The sequence below is a fragment of the Pectinophora gossypiella genome, chromosome 3 (assembly GCF_024362695.1).
Source record: "Pectinophora gossypiella chromosome 3, ilPecGoss1.1, whole genome shotgun sequence".
NCBI classification, from domain to species: domain Eukaryota; kingdom Metazoa; phylum Arthropoda; class Insecta; order Lepidoptera; family Gelechiidae; genus Pectinophora; species Pectinophora gossypiella.
Genome location: NC_065406.1, coordinates 4,508,368 through 4,530,723, shown reverse-complemented (window position 1 = coordinate 4,530,723; position 22,356 = coordinate 4,508,368). Strand labels below are relative to the sequence as shown.

At 37.9% G+C, this 22,356-nt stretch overlaps 1 protein-coding gene across 1 annotated transcript; it reads right to left on the bottom strand.

The window, feature by feature from the left end:
* Positions 1-919: 919 nt before the first annotated feature.
* LOC126381095 (uncharacterized) lies at positions 920-18,380 on the bottom strand. Its single transcript, XM_050030633.1, is given in 24 exon segments — positions 920-1,232; positions 1,552-1,681; positions 2,022-2,249; positions 2,323-2,439; positions 2,523-2,663; positions 2,742-4,340; positions 4,342-4,452; positions 4,748-6,738; positions 6,812-7,133; positions 7,206-7,672; positions 7,756-7,836; positions 8,126-8,169; positions 8,244-8,310; positions 8,813-9,079; positions 9,531-9,621; positions 10,931-11,057; positions 12,030-12,199; positions 12,605-12,869; positions 13,608-13,850; positions 14,804-14,900; positions 15,372-15,544; positions 16,683-16,942; positions 17,474-17,644; positions 17,938-18,380. Coding segments are annotated over 24 exon segments (7,578 nt in total). The 5' UTR covers positions 18,199-18,380; the 3' UTR covers positions 920-1,077.
* Positions 18,381-22,356: the final 3,976 nt, after the last annotated feature.

Genomic DNA, 22,356 nt, shown 5'->3' with positions numbered 1-22,356 from the left:
ACTGTATAACTACGCAACGTCACCTCGACATCAGTTTAGTTGTACATTCCACGTTCGTCTTATGAAAATAATAGTTGGACAATTCACTTCAACGACAGCAGCATTGATAACCAATATAATAATGAAGTTGTTAATAAATAATAATTAAATATAATCACTTTCTCGAATTAGCTCACTTCAGGTTACTGGGAAACGAATATAGTTATAAATGAAGTGATTCAATTTGTACAGTTTTCAAATTACTAAGAAATATTGCTTAAAATATACCTAATGTTTTCGAAATCTAAATTATCAGAAATAATAAATTTTACAGAGAGACATTCAGATGCTAAAGTGTTCATTGCATTATTTTGAGAGAGATAATGTGTACGAGAGTGGAGCCTCGATGCTGAAGTGAGCTGATAGCGGCCGAGCGGCCAGGCGCGCCGGCGCGAGTCATGCCTGCCTTGTATCTATGTAATCGCTTCACCACCATCATTTTTTATATTTAAAGTTAAATTATTACGGTATATTTAGCATAGAAAGTTCATCGGCGTCGCGAGAGCACCATAGTATGTTTTTGGTACGTTCCAATAAATTAACAGGATAGTGCAATCCTATTGATATTGTATTAATAAAGAACCAAACTTAAAAGTTAGTATTTAAGTAATTTATTATCCTAAAACTAAAAACTATACGCATGTTTTCACTATACTGGTAAAAATGGTTATGTACAATACGAAAGAGCTACTGTTTTATATATGAATTCTTGCTCGCCTGTAAAATTTTGCAGAATGAATCATATTATAAGATTGTACAATATGAATAAATGCAAAAAAGACATTTCCTCGACAAGTTGTGTTCATTTTCACCTTTTTTTTACTTCAAACTACCCCACCCCTTCGTCCAATAAATAATAAAAATAAATAAAATTACTAACGAAAGTACAATAATTTATTTCAATGTCAACTTCTCACAATAACTTTGCAAAGCCAGAAACGTTGCGTCACAATTTCAAACATAACACACGTGGCCGAATGTAGCCGTTCCTTGGTCAAAATTTACACGGAGAAAAACAAATGTTTAAACGTCAAACCTTTAGTTGTCAGAGGAGTCTCGGACGTCAGCGTCACCGGGCGCGTCGTCCGTGTCCAGAGAACTCACGTCTGCTTCACCATCGCTCGTAAGCAGCAGGGGGTTTGGCAACCTCACGCCCTCATTGCGAGTACTGCTCTGCTGACCTTCAGTCCCTCCTAAAAATAATTTATTTTTATTTAGTCATTTTTAAATCATAAATAACGATTTAGGGGAGTTTTTTTTATCACAAAACGCCAAGGAGCTAATTAAGTTAGATAAGTTGAACAAATCCAATAGGTAATCTTTTACTCTTACCAAATTGAATTTTAGTCCATTTGAATACCTATCTAATAAACTTCATATGATTCAAGTTTTTTTCAACTTGCGGAAGACATCGTAAGAGGATTTTTTAATAGGGCCGTTTTGCGAATGATAACCATTGTGCGAAGGCGACCTTCTGAGTCTAGTTTCTCCGAAATGTATAAATGGTGTTACCTTGTCGAAGCGCCAGAGCCTCGGGCGATTCCACGGGGACCACCAGTGTAGTGACCGCCATAGAACTGCTAATCGGCTCGTGCATTAGCTCGAACTGCGCCGTGAATGCTGACGGGTCGATTAGAATCGCCTGCAACAATGGATTGGCCGTGTAAATGAACATACATAGATAAATGTTCATTGTACATTGTATAAGCACTTAGAAATCGTTGGAACAGCTTTTGGTTACATTACTTTTGATTCTAATTTTCTTACCAGATTAAAGTTAATAAGTCGAGCTCCCAACATTTCATATACCTATTTACCTATATATGGGCCCGTTTCCAATTTGGTGTTTCAGAGCTATGGTAATACTTAGACACATTTTAAGTATTTTAAATGCGTAAATTTTATATCCGATACCGATATTTCTTGTCAGGTTTTTTTTTACCTCTATCAAGTACAAGGCGTCGGCTGCAGCGACTGCTTACCTCACTCTGTTGGCCTGAAGAAGTATCAGTAGTACTAAGCGAGGAGCCGCGGCCTGAGCTATCCTGCGAGTGGTCACTATGCATACCACGGCCATCGCCAGCGCCCGCACCCAGTCCTATACCAGGCTCCACCACGTTCCCATTCACGTCATACACCGGATCCACAAGCGGCATAGGCAAGGGCACCAATTCCTGATGATCCTCCTCTTCTTCCTCTTCTTCGTCAACCTGAAACAATAATAACACCTCAAGTCTAATGGCCAGTCATCGAAGTATACACCAAGCACGATCAAACACCTACCGATTGCTGACGATTCATTATATTGAAAAGCCAATTTGGAACAACTGCGTCCTCGTCAATAACGCAAGATTCGTAACTCTCAGATGACCTGCCTGACACGAATAATTCTTCTGATGTCTGCAAGCACAACAGTATTTATATTTTGTGTTTATATTCTCTCATTCTTAAACAAATACATCGTATTATTTGTTAATACTCACAGCTTGTCTCGTATAATCCACGGCAACGCTACCAGTCTCGGAATCTACAAGATTTACATAATCCGGTTGATCGCCAACAACTGGTTCTTCATTCATTGAAAACCCACTAAAAGCTTGGACAGCAAGAATTCCAGGAGTAGGCTGAAATATATTAAATAGACTGTGAAAATGGGCAGGATCGAGATATAGAATACACACATAAAAGTTAAAAATCGCTACCTGAACGAAATTGAGGTCTTTCCTCTCAAATATGTCCCGAACAGAGGTTTCCGCTCGAGGTGACGATGCATCTGTATTGTCTCCAGTTCGTTCATTGTCAGCTGAGAAGTACTCTGAGTATCTTGGAGTTGAAGTTATAGATTTAAATGACAGTAAATCCAATTCATTTGTTCCAGTTTCGTATCCTAAACTGGTCCCCGATTCGTCACCCGTGATAGCATCTAAGCTATGATTCATAACATTTTCTATCTCGCTGGTCAATGTATTATTTAAATCCATTACACCTGCACTTGTTAGAATTACTGTCTTATAGCTCTTTAGCGAAGAATTGTCGTCAGTATCATTTTTTTCCTCAAAAGTGCTTGTTGTTTCTACGGCGTATACTTCATTTGTTGAACTGTCTATAAAATTCAATCTTTCTTCCACAATTTGTCTCATAGCCGCTAAAATAGCCTTCTCTGTGTTATCTCTCTCCACAGCATTACCACTTTCAAGCCATTCAGTCAATAAATCGCTGTCAACCACTTTCACTACGTCCACTTGCTCTTCGGATGTTGCAGCCTGAGATACACTTTCCTGAACTAAAGGAAATTGTGTACAAGGTTCTAACAAAAACACCATGTTTGAACTCTCGGACGCAGGACTACCTTGACTTTTTTTATCATCAGCATATGCAGAATCATGTGACTGCGAGGATGTTTTCTTGGAAACATTTGGAGCCTTTAGTCTTTTTTTATCTTCATTATTTTCTATTGCTGGAATTTTCACACTAGATTTTGTTGGAGTTTGATGTTTAATGTTAATACCTATATTACTGTCAGTCGCGAATTGAGCCATAAATACTTTTTTACTGCGACCGAATGCACTTTTAACAATTTGCAGTCCTTTTTCAGGACATTTTGTGGATGACTCAGGAAGATTCTCTTTGTTATTATCTTTTACATCTGGCTTTTTATTCGTTTTTATTCTTTTAGTCAATTTTCTGTTTCGTGGTGGAGCTGTCTCAGAATCAGTGTTTCCCATGCTGCTTTTATTAGAAGATGTTGAATGTCGCCTGGTCGATACTTTTGATCGAGTTGACATTGCTCGAACTGTTGCTACACTGTCCGGTGTCGAACATGTTGAACTATTTAGTGACATAGGACTAGAAGACCGATTATTTGAATTAATTCTTCTACTGCTAGTTCCCGTCTTGGTTGTATTATCTGTCGTCTGACTATTAGTGACATTTAAATTTGTATTCTCAAGTTCGTTACGAAACACTATGTAACTTATATCATTATAAGGGATATTGTGATATTTGATTAAATCAGTTTTTAATCGTTCAGTGTTAATTCGTGTATTAGTAACCAATTGTTCTTTTGTGGATACTTTATTAACCTTAATTATTGTATTGGTTGAATCATTGCTCTGGTTAAAATTATTCTGGTTGGACATTAACTTTTTTTTTCTCAAATATGGTGGCAAATAAGACTTTTTGACCAAATCTTTTTTTATTGGTTCTGTTTTGATATCAGAATCCTTTTTCATGTACGAAGACACACTTGTTGTAGGTTTTTTCGCAATGTGCACATTTCTAGTATTTTTAGGTGGAACAGAGCTAAAAAAATAATGTCAATTTTAAAAAGGATTGTCTTAATAGATTCATTTTTTGCAATAATAAAGTACCTAAGTAATAGTTTACTTGCCTCATTGTTATTTTAGATGACACCTGTAACACGTAAATAAGAATTAAAATTATACTCAATAATATTTTTGTTTTTACACTGTAAAAACATTCATTATTATAAATGCCTAATCCATTTGCATTTGTCGGCTTGTACTCATGGTTAATATTGAACATGACAAAGCGATTATTATTCAATAATAATATTTAAGATTTTAATATTTTTATTATTTACTTGTGCGATTTCGACCACAATCGGTAGGTACCTATTGATAATTTTTTGTTATCGATTTTGAGTTTCACTGAACTGCAGTTATTTTTATTAAAAAGTAATACTTACCTTTGTAACATTTTTATTATTTACTTTCGCTGTTTTGATCAGAGTTGGTATTGATGATTTTTTATAATTGGTTTTAGATTTCACTGAACTGGGGCGAGTTACTTTTCTCAATTGTTCAGTTTTATTAACAACTTCCTGTTTCAGTTTAACCACTTTAATATTTCGTATTTGCACTGATTTCTTCTGCTCAATTTTCATCTCGTGCCTTTTTTCTTGCTTTCTTAACTGTATTCTATCCCTCGAAAAGGCTTTTCTGCCATTTATTCTCTCCGATGATATTTCAGGTACTTTTTTCATAATTACAGGAATAATCTTTTTTCTTGGAATTTGGGGCACTTGTCGCTGCCATTCTCCTTGGTACACAATATCTTCACAGACTTGTTTCTCTTTGTAGCTATGTATATGAATGCCACCGCAGCTCAATTTTCGTCGCAGTGCTCTAGTCGGCGACACGCTATTGTTCACCGCAACATCTCTGCTTGAGGATTCCTTAACCCCGAGATCACTTGTATGTATGGATGAATTTGTTTCAACACGTAGAGGACTATAGTAGTTGCTTCCACAATATTCTGAGCAAGAGTCCTCTGTTTTCATTGTACTCGATACTGGCTTCAGCAACTCTGTCTTTGTAGGAGACCCTAAGTGTTTTGGAGATAAATAAGGCTGGCAATCTGACATTAACTCAACGCGAGTTGTAGAAATCTCTAATTTTTTTATAACATTCGCATCAAAATCTTTAACTTTAATACCAAAACTTATTGTTTTCGGCGATAACGTTAATGATCTATTCACACATTTCATTGTATTTGCATATGTATCTTCATTATGTTGTTTCATATCTGAAAACGAATCTCCAATCTTTATATTTCTTGGAGAATCTGTGCAACGACTAGCATCATCATTTGTCCCACAGGACGTATTATATTTAGTCAAATCAGTTAAAGAACCGCTAACTTCAGATGACTGTTCGACGCGTTTCGAGTCTCTTTCATTGGTATACGTGCCAACATCAGTATGGCTTGACCCCGCACCAGTTAGTAAATTTCTAATTTTATATTTAAAAACTACTGGAGATTTCACTCGGGGGCTTATTGTTCTGCACATTTCACATTCCTTTTCCATCTCTGTAGCACCAATATCTGAATTGATTCCTATTTCCGGTATCGAATCGTGGATTCTAACACCTGTAGAGTACCTAATAGGCGATCTTCCAGGGGGACTGCCTCGACCCGTATAACCACGACGATTCGCAAAAGTATTAAAATTAGATAATATATTTGAAAGCGAATCATTTCTTCTACTTCGAGTAAAAGCATCCGGGGACTGAGGTCTAGCGCTTATAGTAACATTTTCTTCGGCGACGGTAACAATATCATTTGGTGACGTACCAAAATCAATACTTTTCTTAGGCAGTACGTCAGACTTCAATGGACTTAGTTTGACTCCTTCAATTCCTTTAGTAAAAGCTTGAGATAATTCATGTGAATGCCGGTAACGGTCTGCAATATTTCCATCAGTCATGACTCCAGAGCTTTTGAGTGTTGGAGACAAAGTTCCCTTGTCATATAGGTTTTGCGTATAAGTGCCACATTCTGAATTAATTCCCATTTTTTTTGTACGCATAGCCGATGTTTGGTTACGGCCATCTGTGGAAGTGCTTAAATCAGTATGCCTCTTCGCGAAAATGTTATCTGGGGAATCTTCAATTTTGATTCCTTTCGAAAAAATTGGTTTTACTCTGGAACATACTGGTCCAAAATTCTGAATATCGTTATTATTAGAGGGTCCAAAATTTAAGCTATTGCCTTTCGAAGTTACATTTGTTAAGGAATCTCCTATTGTTATTCCATTCGAGAATACATTAGGTATTTTGGTGACAGATGACGGTGGTGTAAGCGCGCCAAATGTGGCAGGAGTCATCGGGTCTGTGCCACACTGTACGTCCATACTAACATGACGCACCCCTTTGGACGTGCTCGGTTCATTGATATCTGAAAATGTATGTTTACATAGAGAATGTTTCTAATCTTAACTCCAATAATATAAAAATATTTAAATAAATACCATATAAAAATATCGTTTGAGACTGAACATTTTCTGATGTCATTTGCAATTTATCGTGAATACTATCTTTTGCAATGTTTTCAACGTTGTCTAAAACTTCTTCTTGGTCCATAACAGCAAAATCCATGTCGGCATCGGTTCCTATAGAACGACGTAAAGCTATTGTTTCTTCCATATCGTCCATAATTATATCAATAAGAACACTTTCTTCCGTAGCAGCAACATCACTGTAATGCGTTTTTGTCAGACCGCGGTCACTCCTCTTGTGACTGTTCTGTGTGTTCAATTCCGGATGACAAAGCTCGATCAGACTACCCGGAATCTAAAAATAGAGGTTAAATTATTTAAAGGTAACTATTAATTAATATTACTTTAATTTCTACAAAGCACTAACTGGTTTAGAAGCCGTAGGCTGCAACTTTTTGTGTTCTTTTATCACTCTTTTGGATTTTATTCCGTAATGCCTAAACTCATTTGCCAGTTTCTTGCTATAATTTCTGGCCATATTGCTGGCTGCGGATTTTTTTCGTGTAACAGTTTTCATAAGACTCGTTTTACTGTTCCTGTTTTTCATTTGGTCGTTAGTTTTATCGTCTCGTATTATGCTGTGAGACCTTTTACAAGGTTTGTCGACTTTCGGTCCCCGTTTGCGAGATTTCTTGTGTCTGTGTCGCACGCCATTTGACGTGCTTTGATCGGAAGAGCTTAACCCTGTTTTGGTATGATCAGGGTAGGGAACGATTTCTATATTGTTTTGCTCCATCCAAGCTCGAGCTTCCTCATTAGTGAAGTTTTCTTCAACGTCATTCACTATTTCTGTTTCTGTTTGAATAGAATATCTTACTTCACTGAATTCGAAATCTGAGAGAAAATAAATAATTTTCAATATTCATTTACTGTCATTCAGTTACTCGTATTTTTATACAACTTTATATGTAAATAACCTTTAAAAAAGTCGTTGCTCTCCTGGTCCATTAAGTCATCTTCAAAGCCAAAACCCAAGGGGTCATAGTTCTGTCGAATTTCTGATAAAAACAACAAAATAAATGAGATTATGTTCACCAGATTACAGGTCTCCATACAAAAATCTTGGTTTTACACACACAACCTGCGAGCGAGACAGACAATCCGCGCGCTATTTTTTACTTCTTAACGACTTAAACAGACTAAAGTAACACTAATGTGAGGCTATCAAAGCCATTACAAACATGTATCGGTATGGGGCGAAGTGTTCCATCTATACTTACTATAATTGTTTATTCTATGACCACATACAAATATCTACTTAAATGAATAATTAAATAGTCATCTCACCTGCTACCTCGATCAAATGATTATATTTATTCATAATATTTCTCCTAGAAGGGAAAATTTTATATTATTTTTACATGGAAACAGAACATTCATAAAATTTAATGATAACAATCCTTACACTGTGCGGTCGTCTCTTTTCAAACGTTCAAAGGCAATATAGTCCTTGGATATTGTATTTTCGTGACCTGAAATTGCGCTACGATTAATTTAAATGTTCAGCCGCTTCAGCAGTATGTCTTAGTGATCATTCATTTCCTTAGATTGTTTCCTGGCTCAACATAAACGATGGCATGAGAGCCACATAAGACAAGGACAGTTTTTATATTATTTTGGCATTGGTGCCCGCTATTATCTATTCTTCGTCTTCTCCCATATGGGTTGTGAGGTGGATCAGCAACCTCTCCAAGCCTGGTGTCAGGGTGAAAAGTTAGCTGCCATAGGCCCCTGACATGGCTCATGTAACGACTACTTACTTACATCAGTAAGTAGAAACCGGGACCAACGGCTTCCCGTGCCTCCCGAAGCATCATCAGTGTAAATGTAATGTCCTAACTAGGGACCGCAAAGTGATTGTGATTATGTTCCCACCCGGATTCGAACCCGGGACCTGCGGATCGGGAGCCTTACGCCCAACGACTAGACTACGGAGGCCGTCTCCATCATCTATTGTCTTTTATCGTGACTTACCGTAACCAAGAGCTTTCAGCGTGATTCCGTCCAGATATTGCCGTCTCCGCCTCGATATAGACTTCTCAGTCAATGTGAGGAGGTCTAGCAGTTTGCACTGCATCCAGCGGGTCGGCGGCGGCGTCTGCTTGCCCTTGCTACTCCGTAGAGCTAGCTTCATCAGCCTGCATACCACACGGTCCAACTCCGAAGTAATGTCTTCGTCGGCAGACAACATCGTGCGGAGTTCTCGAACTTTCTTATCGAGAGCGCGGTGGAGACAACGGCCTGAGGAATATCTTTCATAGATTTTGACCTAAACAACCTTTGTTATGGACTAAAATGAACAATATATTATGGCACCTAATAAATAACTATAGTAAATGTTATAAAATTATGGTCTTAATTTCATTACAATGCGCTTGTACCTAAATAAAATGATCACAATATAGTACCACATATAAGTTTTCATCAACAAGTAATATTGCTACAACATTTGTTGATATTGCTTACTACTTTACTTATTTTTCTATAGGCAAATTTTAAAATAGACTTCTAATATCTTGTACTGAAGTTTCGTAAAAAGGTAAAAAGTATCCCATTTGACTAGATTGTCCTCTTGACAATATTGCTTTATTCAATGTGGCCTTTTTAAACCTCACAGAAGTGTACCTAAATACGGTGATGTCAAAATTACACCGGAAGCCATACGTTTATCTAAAGTGATCATATTGGTGACTTTGTTGTAAGGTAAAAATCGAACCATGGTAATCTGCCGCGATAGTACTTCCATCAGAAATAGAAGTGGAATGAACATCCGTAGTATCGAGCTGTAAAGAGGGAACACCGATTTATTGGAAATATAGGTAGATTGAAATTAAAAAGTTTGAATTACTTTTAAAACGCACTCGAAGCGCTAGATGGCGCTGTAACACAGAACTGTCAAAATATTCTAGTTTTACTTATATACTTAAAGGGTGAAAGGCTTTTTGGTGGGAAACGGGAACGGGACAGTTGCTTTCTTCATTGAATAATCTAAATAATTAATACGAAGTGGTGTTTTGTGGTTAATGATCGCATTAAGTTAGTCGGAAGACATTCGCGAGTGTTATTATATAGGAATATTCAATAAACAAATATATATTTTCGCCTATTTTCGCTTCGTGCCAGGAAGCAGCTTCATAACTCGAAAGTTTATGCGGACTTTTGAGTCAATTCGTTTGGGGTTCGGAGTAGGAGACTACTCCGAGGGTGGGGGCTTAGGTTTCATCATCATCATCTTTCATCATTTCATCAATCATCAAGAAAAAAAATACGTAAGACATGGCTGTATGGGCATAGTTCCCTTTGCCTTACCCTTCGGGGAAAAACAAAACAAAAAAAAATTAAAGGGTGAAATATGGATAAAAGTGAAATTGTTACCATAAAAATATCAATGGCACATTTATTAACCTGTTTCCTTACACCTATTTTAAAATACTTTAAGTATCACACATAACCTATGAGTACACTTTACAATAACAAAATATTCTTACTCAAGAAGTTAACAAGTTAATACAGAATGTTTTGACCCTTTGGCATTTTTGTGATAAATAGAAACTCTTTAACGATGTAACATTCAAATAAGTACTCTTTTTAATGAGTACACAAGATAAACAATAAAACACAAACAATCAGAAATTGGAGTATTGAAAATCGAGTACGGCCGGGCGTTATAAGCTATAAGAATAAGGTTGGTCACACTTTGAATGCGTTTCCGTACAAATTTAACTCATACGAAAATAACACGAACAATCCCAACTTTCTTTTCACTTTATGAGTGTGTATTGTTTGTTAGAGAAATGTGAAAACGCGTGCAAAGTTCAACCTTACGACTGCGAGTAGATACGACTGACGGCAACTCTGTTCAAAACGGCTGTACGGTCACGAGCATTAATATGTATACACTTTGGTACCATGTCACATTAACTTTTTTGACGAATTGAACTGCAAGTCGCACTAAATGTCAAATATGTTAGTGCGACAGAGTCCTAAAGTGGGTACATTGCATTGCTCATGACTGTACGTTGCGTCAACGCCTAATAAATAATTATAAGTACGTAGCTATGAGTAAACTTAACAAACAAAATTTCTTTTTACATCTGAGACGGTGTCGTTGTCTGGCCAGTCGTCGTCACACGACCCCATAGAAGTTCCGTTGACCACCATTCGCGAGTGAACCACCACGTTGTCCACTATCTCATAGCCGTTCCATTCCAGCAAATCCCTGTAAAGTAATGATATATTAAGTTACAATTCGGTAGTTTCTTAGGTCGAAGATTAACCCTTTCACGAGCAGAGACCATGGGTCATTGATGGTTCATAATAGATAGTAGGACACCTTGGAATCGGAACGTCATTAGACGTTCTGTCATTGAAAGTGTTAATTATGAAATTCTGATTACTAAATGAAGACAGATCTAAAAGTGACGAAAACATTTGCTTTTTTCCATTAAATCTATTTATGAATAAAAATAAAAATGTAATAAGTGCGACATTTTGTCACGTTTTTCTACGACGTCACAGGTTGCTTGTTCATACAAAATCCATAGTAATTTCGTGTTTTGACGTTTAGTAAAAAGTATACTAGTAGTACTGATATGACTAGTTGGAAACTACCCTGTTTACTCGGTTTTTGTATGTGAATCGTCTAAAACGCACTTAACGAAAAACTCTAACATTGAGTATTAATTTACTAATTGAAAGGAATTAATTAATGCCGACGATTATTGGTGACTCGACCTCTGTGGTCCAGTGGTTGAGCGTTGGGCTCATGATCCGGAGGTCCTAGGTTCGATTCCCAGGTGGGGACATATCACAATAATTACTTTGTAGTCCCTAGTTTGGTTAGGACATTGCAGACTGATCACTTGATTGTCCGAAAGTAAGATGATCCGTGCTTCGGAAGGCACGTTAAGCCGTTGGTCCCGGTTACTACTTACTGATGTAAGTACGTAGTCGAATTGATTAAAAACATCATAGAATGGAAGATAGAAGTAAAGAGAGGAAGGGAAAACCAAGAATAGCTTACACGGAACCAATTAAAGAGAAGGCGGATGTCGTGTCTTATAAACAACAAACAAGAATTGGCCTTTTACAGAAAAGAATGGAGAATGCTACACTGACAAAAGCGTAGTAAGTTAACGATAATAATGATAATAAAATATGTTTTAATAGTAAAGTTTTATGCAATACATACTTGACTTTCTCAACATCATTGGTGATGTGTCGCACCACCCTCATCAGGTGGTCCATAGGAATTTCCAGCTTGTTGACTTCAGTGGAGAACTCTTCATCGTATTGAGCGTCTATCATACGGTTTATTTCCTCCGATATCAAATCCAATACACGACTCTCATCCGATTTGGTCTGAAAGAACAAAGTCCAGGTGAACTGATGTATGTCGTTAACATCCCATCAACTCGTACGAAGCGTTTCGATTCCTCGTTTCCATTACGAACGGCTAATGTCTGGAATTCTCTTACCGCGATACATTCTGAGCCTCTTCAGGGCAAAATAGGGAGGTTTTAGATAAGCATGTACCATCCTCAGCCACATCGTGGTCATATGCCTGTAGACCGGTTGGGATGACCCCTGTAGCTAGATTTTCTTGTTTTTATTTTTCCTCCAACTCTACCAATTACACGCGCATTGTAAATCCGTTCGTCTTAATTTATAGGAAATAAGTCCACTCATTATAAATTAACTGAATTCAAATTGGCTTTTCATAACCACAAGACCACAACACACAAGATTTTTGAGAAAGCAACTCACCTCAAACGGATAATTGAACTCCCTAACAACTTTGTAGTACTGGTTCCAGTACGGAGCGTCATCACCCCAGTTGATATTGCACCAAACGTACCCACGCTCACCCCTCTGAGTCAACGGTTCTTTGTTAAAATTGAGCATTCTGGTCAAATGTCTGATCTCGTTCACGACTTCTCTAGTATGGACTAACGAGTCTAACTTGTTCTTCGCCATCAAATTTTGGGTCGTCTTCGAGAATTTGGTAACTTGAAAAGTTGTGCAGTTCAATCTGAAAATGGTAAAGAACCTGTGAAAAATATTATTTAAGACTAGTTGAACATCGTATCAGTCATTTCCATATTTTCTCATCGTTCAAACCTTCCCTGGATTAGGACAAACATTTCAAAATCAAAATCACCCAAATCGGTCCAGCTGTTCTCGAGTTTTAGCGGAACAAACGAACGGAAATTCATTTTAATATACTATAATATACAAAAACACAAAACGAGTGATTAACCTGATATTAAGTATATTCATTCGGATCTATAATCACGCAGTATTTTGTTTTTCTGAAACACACACATAGGTACACAAGATCACGCTTATCTCCCGTTGGGATATGAGATACTACGTATCTTAAATGAAAATCAGTAGAAACTACTGCCAATTCAACAATATAAGGCACTTTGACCATATCATTTGTCTGTGGGCAGCGCTTAAAGGACAAGGTGTTGTTAGGGTTCCGAACCTCAAAAGAAAAACGAAACCCTTATAGGAACACTTTTTTGTGCGTCTGTCTGTCTGTCAAGACCTTTTTCTCGGATACGCGTGGATGTACCAAGTTGAAATTAACATGTAATACTTATGTCTGCGGTCCCATGAAGCCGTATAAAAACCAAGCTTCTAAATGAATGCAATCCAAAGATACGACCATTATTATGCAATACATATTTGAATAAGAGAAGGGTTACTTTAATTTAACAAACCACCCACAACTAAACGGTAAAGAACCGTAAACAAAAATAACCTGCTATTGATATCCTCAATCTCATACACCCGGCTCTCCATCTTCCTCCGAGGGACAAGCACGCTGATGCACATCTCCTCTTCGTTAAACATGAGGAAGTTCTTCCCGAACTCAGAGTCCAAATTGCATTGCGACGTTTTATCACGGTATTCCAAAGCAGGGAGAGAGAACGCAGGGGAAGTTATGACGATGGTAACACAGGATTGTTTGTTGGAGTAAAGGAAGTCTGTTAAGGACTCGTTGCTGGAAGGGAAAATTAGGATGGGTAAGGGGATGGGTTGGAGGCCATCGGACGTCATTAGTATCGAGCGAATCGACTCATGCAAGCAGCCGGGTCTGCATGACAACCTCGCCGCGCGTGCCGCGAATTATATCGAGCGCTTGCGGCTTGGACCAATAAATGATACGAATTCTCTCTACGTAGATGGACGTCAAACGGCTATTGGTCGAAGCGCTCAATATAATTCGCGCCGCGGCAGGTGCAGCTAGATAGTGTTTTATATATTGGGTTGTCTTATGCAATAACATAGAATAAAAAATAATATTAATAAATAATACTATGTATAGTAGAGTGGTATCAGTACTGGTTGGAGGCCGAGGAAATGGATTCTGGTAGGGCTCTAGCTAGAACATCACCGATTGAGAAATTGGTCGGTGTACTGCGGAACGGAAGGCGATTGGGGCAACCACCGTTCTAGACGCCCTATCTATGGAGTATTGAAGACGATTACTCCACCGACAAGAGCGCAGCTCTTAAATAAAGAGAGAGAGTAGAGTGGACACGTGGCCGCAATTCGTATCAGTGCCGAGTTTGATTTACCAGTTGTTAAAGAAAATTACATAAGAATGTGATTTGTCTGGTAATTAAACGGTGGGGTTTGGATTTTAAAAGAACATTTGGTCTTACCTACAATGGGGTTCGAATCCCAATGGGGACATATCACAAAAATTACTTTGTGATCCCTAGTTTGGTTAGGAGGACATTACAGGCTAAACACTTGATTGTGCGAAAGTAAGATGATCTGTTCTTCGGAAGACACGATAAGCCTACGGTCGCGGTTAATACTTACTGAAGTAAGTATCTAGTTGTTACGTGAGCCATGTCAGGAGCCTTTGGCGGCTCAATAATAACCCCGACACACAACCCACACGACAGAAGAACACCCATAAGGCGATGTCATGGATGGTATACTCACTTTTCTGGATAAATTAGGTTATTTTCATTAATTGGATCATTAATTGGACTCTCCCACCCTCCGATCACATCTGTGATGTTGTGTGGAGAAGGGACATCTGCAATCAAAATTTTTGAAATGTAAAGCTGGCTCCAAATAAAGACTGCTATGCATTTAAAACATTAGTAAACCTTTCAAGCATGATGTCAATTTACTTATTTTAAAAATCTCTGAAACACTCTCTCATTAATAACCGCCGATCGTTATATCCGCCGATGGTATCTCTTACGTTTTCGTCCTATTTCTTATGTTATCTTTGTTCAATAAGGTGTTTCTTTCATTTAATTTATTTTTTTATTGATAAAAGTATTACATTGGTGGCGATTCCGGCAACCACCAATATAATTTTAACTTATTTTGACGTGAATAAAACCAGCTCTATCTCTTTTTTCACTTATTGCAAGTGAAGGATGGCACGAATTTAATAACCCCGACACCCCTAAATTAGGTTAAGTTTGTGTCCGCCCGTTCACCATTGTTCACAAAATACCTATCATCATTTGAGTATACATCACCAGAATCAACTTACTTGACACCAGCGCCAAGCTATTGATGTTAAGATCCTGTTGTTTGACGTAGTTCTTGTTGATGAACAGTGCGAGTTGGCTGCAGCAGCCGTGGTGCTGTGTGCCTGGAGGTCCAGGGCCTATGCCCAAGCAGGTCACCGTGAACTGGGGGTAGCGAGTCACTATGTTACTGCACCTGTCAATGATAAAAACATTATAGTGTTTCTCCTGCTAATTCCATTAGAGGGTCAGTATATATCTTTTGAACAGACGGACAGCAATTCTTGTAAGACAGTCAACATGGCACTTCTTGTAAAACATAATGTTCTTTTAAACTTACAAACTACCTTGACTGAGTTTAGGTCCGGTCAAATAGTTGATGCCATTTGCGGCAAATCTACAATACGTAACGTCAAAAAAAAAACTGCATTTAGATGAATCTGTTTTAGTTTATTTTATCGCGAAAAGACAAGAGCGCCTGGTGAAGATGGTGCCTATAGACGCGAAAAGTATCTGACTAAAAGGATCTAGATAATGGATTCTGTCTTGCTTTTTGTAAATATGTGTCTGGTAATTATTTTATTTTCTTGCATTAGAAAGTTTAGCCGCGTTTCTACTTGGCAACATTTGGCGGGCGACATGTTACACAACATGTTGCCCAAGATGTTGAAAGTTGGCGCGGAACTTTTGTTTAACAACGTTGTCTACTACACGTCAGTCGTCGACAACATGTCGCCAGAGGAACTAGTGTAGCTGCGCGTCACGTCTCCACTCGACAATTGATGCTCAACTAACGATGCTCTCTAAACAAACAACAAACCGTGCGACATGTTGCACTCCAGCTGGCAACGTTGCGCGCTGTTGTGCAACGTTGCCGTACATGTTGACCGTTACGTATTGCGCGTTAATTGTTTTCTAGTGGATACCAGGCTTTATTCTAACACTAGTACATTTACAATCAACAACATCATAGTATGTTTTCTTTATTGTATATAAGTAGGTACGTAATTGAGTTTGGTGTGTCCGTGGCTCACGTTCGATAGGTCTCCCATAATACCAGCGCCGCGGCCCGTGCTAAGCACGTGTCACGGCATTATGCTGAGGGAGATCCTTTTTTTATTTTGGGCGCCTCCATTGTGTATTTAATGTCTGTATTATTTGTCTTTTTGTCTTTGTTTTTTTTTTTTTTTAATTTCTGTAATGTAAGTTTGTAAATGTGGCGTCCAATATGGAAATAAATATTTTCTTTCTTTCTTTCTTTCTTTCAACATTATTCATGTGAAAATAAAAAACTGAAAACACTTGAATCTGAATAAGAACAAAAGAATATTTACCAGTCATGAAACTGTTCTCTGGACCACTCAAAGAAATGGTCCAGCCGTCGCAGTCCATTCTTCTCTAAAGACTTAAACAGCGGGTTGAAATCGGAATTGGGTGTGGTGAAGATGGCAATCCATGGCTTGATGAATCCGAAGACTGTGTGCACAAGTCTGTCCAGGTCGTGCGGTAACATGTGTTCAATCATCTCTATGGCTATCACTGCATCACAGCCAATAAGCCTGTAATCGGGATCTGCAGCATTACCTTGGAATAGCTGGAATGAAGATGGAAGAAATATCTGTTAGGTACTTATAAAATTATATCTGGATAAACAGTTTTAGTGTATGACTTATTTTAAAGAATTTCATACCATTCTTTTTATTGAGTTCTGTATTATTTGCTGGATATGATAATATACAGTTTGTTTATTAATAAAAAAAACTTGCTCAAAATTAGCTTAGTTTTCACTTTTACTGTGAGGTAGTTTGATTGACTGCACAAGATAGGTATTTGGGCTAGGTTCTTTGTAGGGAATCACCATATTATTAAGTATTTTACTACTTTCATTTTATTATTTAGTTAGCCAACAGATAGTTATTATTTAAGGTTAAATTAATATGTTAATAAATGTGAAAGGAATTAGTGCAAATATATTACACATTTGGATAAAACATGAGAAAACATACATTTGTTGTAGGCTAACTCTTTCTTTAAATTTAATAAAATGGAAAATGTATATGTCCCAATAAAATACTAAAATTTAGGAAAGTAATAAATAAACAATGAAATACAAATAAAAACTAACAGTGACTTGTAGTGGGCTTTCTCTCTTCGGTGCATATTCTTCACAGCCGAGCAGTTCGGACGAGCAGCGGAGAGGGATGCTTTCAATGTCCACTCCCATTATACAACGGATACCTTGCACCTCCTTCAGGTATTTGATGAAACTCATGTCATGGTAACCTAGGTCAACCACCTGCAGATACATTTATTTTATATAATAGGATATAATAGTTTTCTATCTGTTAAATACCATAGAATACAAATTCAAGACTTTAAATATACAACTATAGTTTGTAATGATCAGTGACCAGTTTCAACAAAACATTTTTCATTGGTCTTCTAAAGACAGTAAAATTTTAAATGGTAAAATTGATAAGATGAACCCAAAAAGGAAATCATTTTTTACGGTAGAATATTTTTTCATCAACCTGCATCTACAACGTAAGGCGAATTATATGATCCTACTTCAGCAGAAACTTAACAAACCTTTTCAAGCTTCCCGCGCCACCGCTCGTCCATCAGACAGTCACTGACTGCCGCGTACCGCTGAACGTACACCGGCGGGTAAAACACCACGCCCTTCTCGTCGTCAAACTCCGCGAATACCTCCTCTTCCTCATCCTCATCCTCGGGGTTGTATCTGCTAAACGTCAGCGTCAGGTGCTTGTAGTAAGGACCAATCAGCCGGTCCAATGCAGACAGCAGTGTTTGCCGGAAAAATATCAACGTCTGCAAAGCTATGATCATGGTTCACGGAACTAGAGATTTACGGATTATTATCACCATCAGGAGACTATCTCCTAACGAAAACGGCAGTTGACAATGCCGTGATGTTCACATGTTTTTGTTTTCAATCTGATTTTGAAGCCGGTGACAGAATGATGGACAGGACAGACAGATGTAATAACAAAACAAACAGCAACCGCGGCTCGACGGTTTGACACTGACAGTTTTGACTTTGACATTATTGTCCTAATGTTGCCATTTCATATATTTTTAAAACTACCAATAAATATGTTCACAAGAATTTTAATTATCTTTAACTGATTTAATAATAACCGAGTTAAAATAATATTGCAAATTCTCTTTATAATTTAAAACAAATACTCTTCTCAATCTTCAGACATTAAAAAAAATATATATTGCTATTATTTTTCTGTTTTAAAGACTTAACTAATTAACTATTTCACTCAAATTTTATTTTATGGCAACATCAAAAAACGCAAAAAATATAGCGGGTAATAGAAAAACTGAAAACTTCTTCGTTTACAAAAGAAACCCTTTATTTGTACTATAATTATAAAAAAACCCTTGATAGCTATGTTCATAAACTAACTTTTTAGCAAAATTACTTAATATAATAATGTAGGTATCATCATGAAGGTGCTCGAAGGTAAATTACTCGTCTCTCGATATCTATTACTTTTACATTCACAGAATGCCGTTCTATTGCAGCTGGGTTGCAGATGAAATACAGTCTGTTTATAACAACTAACAATACCGTGGCCATGACGTGAGTTGGCAAATAATTATACCTATTCACTAAGCACCGATTACGATAAAAGCCGTTATGCAAAGCACAGACTGTGGGTACATAGGCAGTCACAAAATGTCAGTCTATCAATCTCAGTGGATATTGCACGACCAAGTAGACAAAAGGTGAAAGTAGGCATTGTAACATTGTGCCAACCAGTCATTGTTTGTGATATATCTTTCGATCCGGCTGCATAACATTACTTACGTGCAGAACCAGTTTCATGTAATTACGCATTAAATATGTAAAACGAACGTTAACTGCTGATGAAATTCGCGATACATAATCATATCTCTCAATAAATACGTTTATTTACTGCTTCTTATGCCGGCTGTCTAATAGCAAAAGACTGAAAGTCACATTTGGGAAAAATTACAGAATAATCAGAAATGTGTTTTTCTTTTAGCTTTGTTCTAAGCATCAAAACTTAATAAGACCACGTAATACATAATGTTTGATACTTTTTTTCAATTTTGATCTGATTTATATTTTATCTCTTACTTTTAAAATAATTCAGGCTCTACTCGGCACGTAGCGATACGAGAATTACTTACACTATTGTGTAGAGCGTTGCTAAATAAATGAATTAGGACATTAAAAAGTAAGTTGAGCCTTACTGTGATTTTCATTTATTTGGATGTGATTACCCGTAGCTTACGTCCGGGAGTCCCGGAGTCCCGGTGTCCGGGAGGGCTACTTTATTTAGTCAATAGAGGACAACTTGCAGACTAACTTTTGGTATTGAAGCTGTGTATTGTTTTGTTTTAGTATTGTACTATTATTTTTTTTCACGTGGCTATGGTAGATTTTCCGCAAATGGCATTAACTATTTGGCCGGAGAAATGGGGAGCGCTGAGGACTCTCACCCGGTACAACATTTAAGACAACAAGCCTTGAGGGTGCCCAGTTGCGGCTCAGGGCGTCGTCTGAGAGGAGAATATTTGAAAGAATTAGTCGACCCTAGACGCTGGCAGGGTCGGTATCGGAAGTGTTTGTTGTCGCGAGCTGATTGCCGCCTTTATGGCTAGAGTAACCGGGTCATCGGGAAGTAATCGGGTCGTCGGAATATTTATTTATACAAGCACACTACAACATATGAACGCTGTTCTGGTGTGGGTAGGTGGAGGTGTTTAACGGCCAATAGTCGGGATTAATCGCTTAACGTATACGTGTAGCTACCTATATATATTTACCGTATCAGCCATGTGCCGTCCCCGGAAATATTCTTTCTGGTTTCATCTACCTAAAGGCAGGATAATAATGCCGTTTTATACAAGTTTTGCGTCTTTTTACCGCCGGGCACGGCCTCCGTAGTCCAGTGGTTGAGCGTTGGGCTCACGATCCGGAGGTCCCGGGTTCGAATCCCGGTGGGGACATATCACAAAAATCACTTTGTGATCCCTAGTTTGATTAGGACATTAAAGGCTTATCACCTGATTGTACGAAAGTAAGATGATCCGTGCTTCGGAAGGCACGTTAAGCCGTTGGTCCCGGTTACTAATTACTGATGTAAGTACGTAGTCGTTACATGAGTCATGTCAGGGGCCTTTGGCGGCTCAATAGTAACCCTGACACCAGGGTTGATGAGGTTGGTAATCCACCTCACAACCCACACGATAGACCGACGGGAACATTTTCAAAGTAGGAAAATTCCTGGGAACGGCACATCACTGTACCGTAGTATATACATACAGTAGCGTATATGGGTGAGAGCCTTCAGCGCTCCCCATTTGTCCGGCCAAGTAGTTAATGCCATCTGCGGCAAATCTAAAATAAGTCACGCCAAAAAAAAAAGTAGCGTATATACTAGCATATATATAACTTATGCAAGCTCAACTAAGTTACGTAACAACTTCTGATAATGTTAAGCAAATCATTTTATTGTATCAACAGTTCCGCCTGCAAAAAACACAAAGGTCAATTTTGTAACCGCAATGCCTACTCTAGACATAACATGTGCATAATTACCTAGAAAGGTTAAGTAAACTCTATCTTAATATATATTAAAAAAAATGGTCCTGACAGACAGATGCACAGACGGACGGATAAGAAAGTGATTCTATGAGGGCTCCGTTTTACTTTTTGAGGTTTGGAACCCTAAAAATATATACTGGCTCCGATTCCCGCAAACACCTCCTAATTTTACTTTAAGTTATACCTGTCATTTTCTTATCCGCCGAAAAGGAAAGGGATGGATGATTGACAGCTCTTAATTTTAGGAAGAATGAGTAAATGAATGAACAACCCGGGCAAATCTAAAAGGTATCTCGCTGGTATGCAAACCGTTTGACGTGTGCTGTCAACCTAATTCTGTCGGGTTATTAGCCAATGCAAATTTTTTATAGGGTTATTTTGTGTTTCATAGATTTTATGCTTGCCGATTACCCGTCCCTTTCCTTTTCGGCGGATAAGAAAATGACAGGTATAACTTAAAATTTAGATGGTGTTTACAGGAATTAGCACCACTATAAGGATAAGAGTTAGGCTACTTTGATTTGTGTGACTTGTATGAGAGAATGAGTGTGTGTGTGTGTGTAATGTAAGAGTGGAAGTAGCGAAAGTGGTGTGTCAGGATCTTAGTAAGTGTAATTCCGTGGTATTGTCTACCCCGAAGGTGTAGGCAGAGATGTAAGTGTAGTATTATTACACCCCACTGTTCACAATTGCGGATTATGAAATCAAAATAGGCGTGATTGCGTGTGATAATAAATAACAAGGAGCCACATAACCTCTGTGGTATAATGACTAGACATCCTGACCACCAATCCCAGGTTCCGTTCTCAGTCAGGACCAATTAAGAAATTAACTCACCACATTACTAATTTAAGAGTAGCATTTTACATGCTACTTTTTAGGAAAAAATAGGGCAGTGATTTCTTTTTTGCCTTCCGCCGTACAGTACTCCGTCTGACGCGAGTGGGATGGCGCCCAGAGTAGTCTATTACAAAGCCGTACTAGGATTCCAGAAAAAAAAACTACTACTTACAAACAAACTAAGAAATTGTCTCACTGTGTGTTTTTTCATCAACCAGCTACACTATGCTCCGTACAAGAAGTACCCCGAACAATGTATTAGACCGAACAATTTAAGTAGGTAAAGATGGCAGCCTGAATTGAACTCTATTGTGCTCTACCATGTCATAAAGTTTAGGAAATGTTACAGTTATTGAGTAGCGGTATCATTGGTCCACAAAATGCAGTGTAGGGCATCGTTGGACGACGTTTTGAATAAATATCAGTTTCGTAGTCACACTTGTTAAATAGTACCTGCCCCAGTTAAACAAATTTAAATTGTAATATTTTACAGTCTAACTCCCTAGCGTTATCCCGTTTTACACAGAGTCCGCTTACCGTGAGTATAAGAAAAAATC